This window comes from Centruroides vittatus, unplaced genomic scaffold (genome assembly GCF_030686945.1).
Source record: "Centruroides vittatus isolate TY-2023 unplaced genomic scaffold, ASM3068694v2 contig_18, whole genome shotgun sequence".
In the NCBI taxonomy this organism is placed as follows: Eukaryota; Metazoa; Arthropoda; class Arachnida; order Scorpiones; family Buthidae; genus Centruroides; species Centruroides vittatus.
Genome location: NW_027121101.1, coordinates 3,277,779 through 3,280,390, shown reverse-complemented (window position 1 = coordinate 3,280,390; position 2,612 = coordinate 3,277,779). Strand labels below are relative to the sequence as shown.

Here is a 2,612-nt window from a genome sequence, read left to right as displayed (position 1 = left end):
TCTGTCTTCCAGTTTGGAGTGTCTTTTATCACTGCAAAAAGGAAAAATGCTTCTGATCGTAATAACCTTGGCGGTTTCGGTTACGGAAATGGCGCCGATGTACAGTACAAGCCCATCAAAATTGAAATGTGTATGGATTTGGGTTATAACGTCACCAAAATGCCTAACTTAGTGGGAGACAGGTTTCAATACGATGCCCACCTGCAATTGGCGATGTGGAAATCTGATAGTATACGGCTGTTCATCCAGGTTACGTTTTTTCTGTGCTCAGTTTACGTTCCGATGTGTTCGGATATGGTGCCACAGAATATAGGACCTTGCGCTCCTCTTTGCGAGGACGTTAAGGCCAGGTGTTTTCCGGTGATGGAAAAATTTGGTTTTCATTGGCCTATTGCTCTAGAGTGTAGCAAGTTTCCAACCAAAAACGACGACGTACACGTGTATGAAAGGACAAGATCCAACGGGAGAAGATCATCACCAACTTCACAGTTACAGTTGGAGACGCTTTGCCGATCGAGGCGTTAACGTGCTTACCAAGCCGCCTACCAAACCTCCTTACAGGCATCGTTACAGCCAACACTATGGACTGTGCAATAAATACAAAGTCGAAAGCTTCTACTACATCAATGCCACGGGGCGTTGCACTCAAACGTGTGATTCCGAAGTGTTATTCAGTCGAGATAACAAGAACTTTGCAGAGATTTGGGCTACGGTATGGTCTGGTGTGTGTTTCCTTTCCACGCTTTTCACCGTCTCTACCTTCCTCATCGATTCCTCCAAATTCCACTACCGGGAAAGACCGATAGTTATTATAAGTGGTATGTATAATGTATACAGTATCGCCTACATCATACGTTTAATGGCGGGGCGGGAAGAGGTTTCCTGTCACGTGGACAGTCAGCACGGAGTGCCCATCTTGATCCAGGAAAGTCTGGATAACATCAATTGCACCATCATTTTTGTTTTCCTTTACTTCTTCAGCATGGCCAGCGTGGTTTGGTGGGTTATTCTAACCATTATGTGGTTCCTCTCGGTGGGTCTCAAGTGGAACAACGAAGCTATGCAACGACGTTGTATTTACTTTCAAATGTTCGGTTGGTCATTCCCTACCCTGAAAACCATCGTCATACTACTATTGAGAGTGGTCGACGCTGACGAATTGACCGGAACTTGTTACATAGGCAATCAGCCCTCAAAATTTACTGGGTTTCGTCATCATCCCGTCATTTGTTTACCTGATCATTGGTTCCAACTTTTTACTCACTACACTTTATTATATATTAAAATCAAAATATTCGCCGGCCCTTCACACACACCAGAACATTTTGCGGTATTTATATAGTACCGGCCTTGTGCGTGCTGACTGCAAACTTTTACGAATATTACTCCAGAGATAAGTGGCTGGCAGCGGGTTTCAACAGCAGGCCAAATGTGGACGTGTTTATGCTAGAGATCTTCATGTCGTTCGTGGTTGGCATAAGTACAGGGCCATGGATATGCTGGAGTAAGAACGCGTTGAACATGTGGAAGGAGTTTTATAACAGATTTAATGGAAATGAAAGGCCGATGTCCATGTATACATCCACGAAAGTGGCAAAGAAACTACCGTTCAAAAAACTAGCTCAAAGACTAAAAAGTGTAAACAGAACCTTTAACCAAATGTACCAATTTGTTCCTATTCTGTAACTTTTTTTAAATAAAATTGAGCTATCTTGATTTGCTAATAAATTGTGTTGTAATATGCCTTGAAACCTAATTTATTTAACTTTTTCTAGAAAATTGTCTCAATTTAATATCTTATAATAAATGACCATTAAATATATAGGTATGTAAATGATAAAATTGAATGTAAAATTTTTAGTCAATGAAAATTATTTATATTTTAATCTGAAAAATGATGTGACATTGAAAAAGATTTCAGCAGATAAAGATTTTTCTCAAGAACACTTCATCAATATATGGTGTAGGTACCAATTATATTTTCTAGAATAGAGAATGTCTGTTTTAAATCAATGTACTTTGATCACTTTACAGCAACAAGAATGTTGAAACCTTTTATAGAATATATTTACGTGCATAAATATCAGAGACAGATGCCCATTTATCTATTTAATACAGAATTTATATTAACAATATTTATGACAGAATTCTCTATTTGAATCCAGATTTGACTATTGATATAACTGGAAGGAATAATGAATAAATATAGACAATAAAAATACAAAAAATAATTCATAAACCAATTGGTGATTTTAGAGTATTGAATTTAATTCGATGATACGTAAAATAATCTTATGTTTTAATCGTGAACTATCCAACAAAAAAACATGCAATTAAAATGAAAAATGGGTTTATTATAAAAACGTTTCTGCTTTTGTGTTTTTGGACGCATTGGTAAAAACTTTCCGTATGTCTGTGCATTACATACGCTATGCTGCATTTTTATAACAAGAAAATGTCGAGCGTGATTCCATTGACTTTCCAATGCTTAGAATGGTTCATTTACCAATATATAATACACCATAAATTAGTGTTCATTATAAAATATTTACTTCATTTCAAAAATATCACGATATACGGGGAAAATTGCATAGACAGTAACGGCATACTGA

At 37.2% G+C, this 2,612-nt stretch overlaps 1 protein-coding gene across 1 annotated transcript; it reads left to right on the top strand.

The window, feature by feature from the left end:
* Positions 1 to 442: 442 nt before the first annotated feature.
* Positions 443 to 1,342, top strand: LOC136969740 (frizzled-4-like). Its single transcript, XM_067264018.1, has one exon. It carries the CDS (start codon positions 443 to 445, stop codon positions 1,340 to 1,342), a length of 900 nt encoding a protein of 299 aa, XP_067120119.1.
* The last annotated feature ends 1,270 nt before the right edge of the window (positions 1,343 to 2,612 follow it).

What these genes read in the sequence shown, in the direction of transcription:
- LOC136969740 (XM_067264018.1), top strand. Translation starts at nt 443, where the DNA reads ATGAAAGGACAAGATCCAACGGGAGAAGATCATCACCAACTTCACAGT.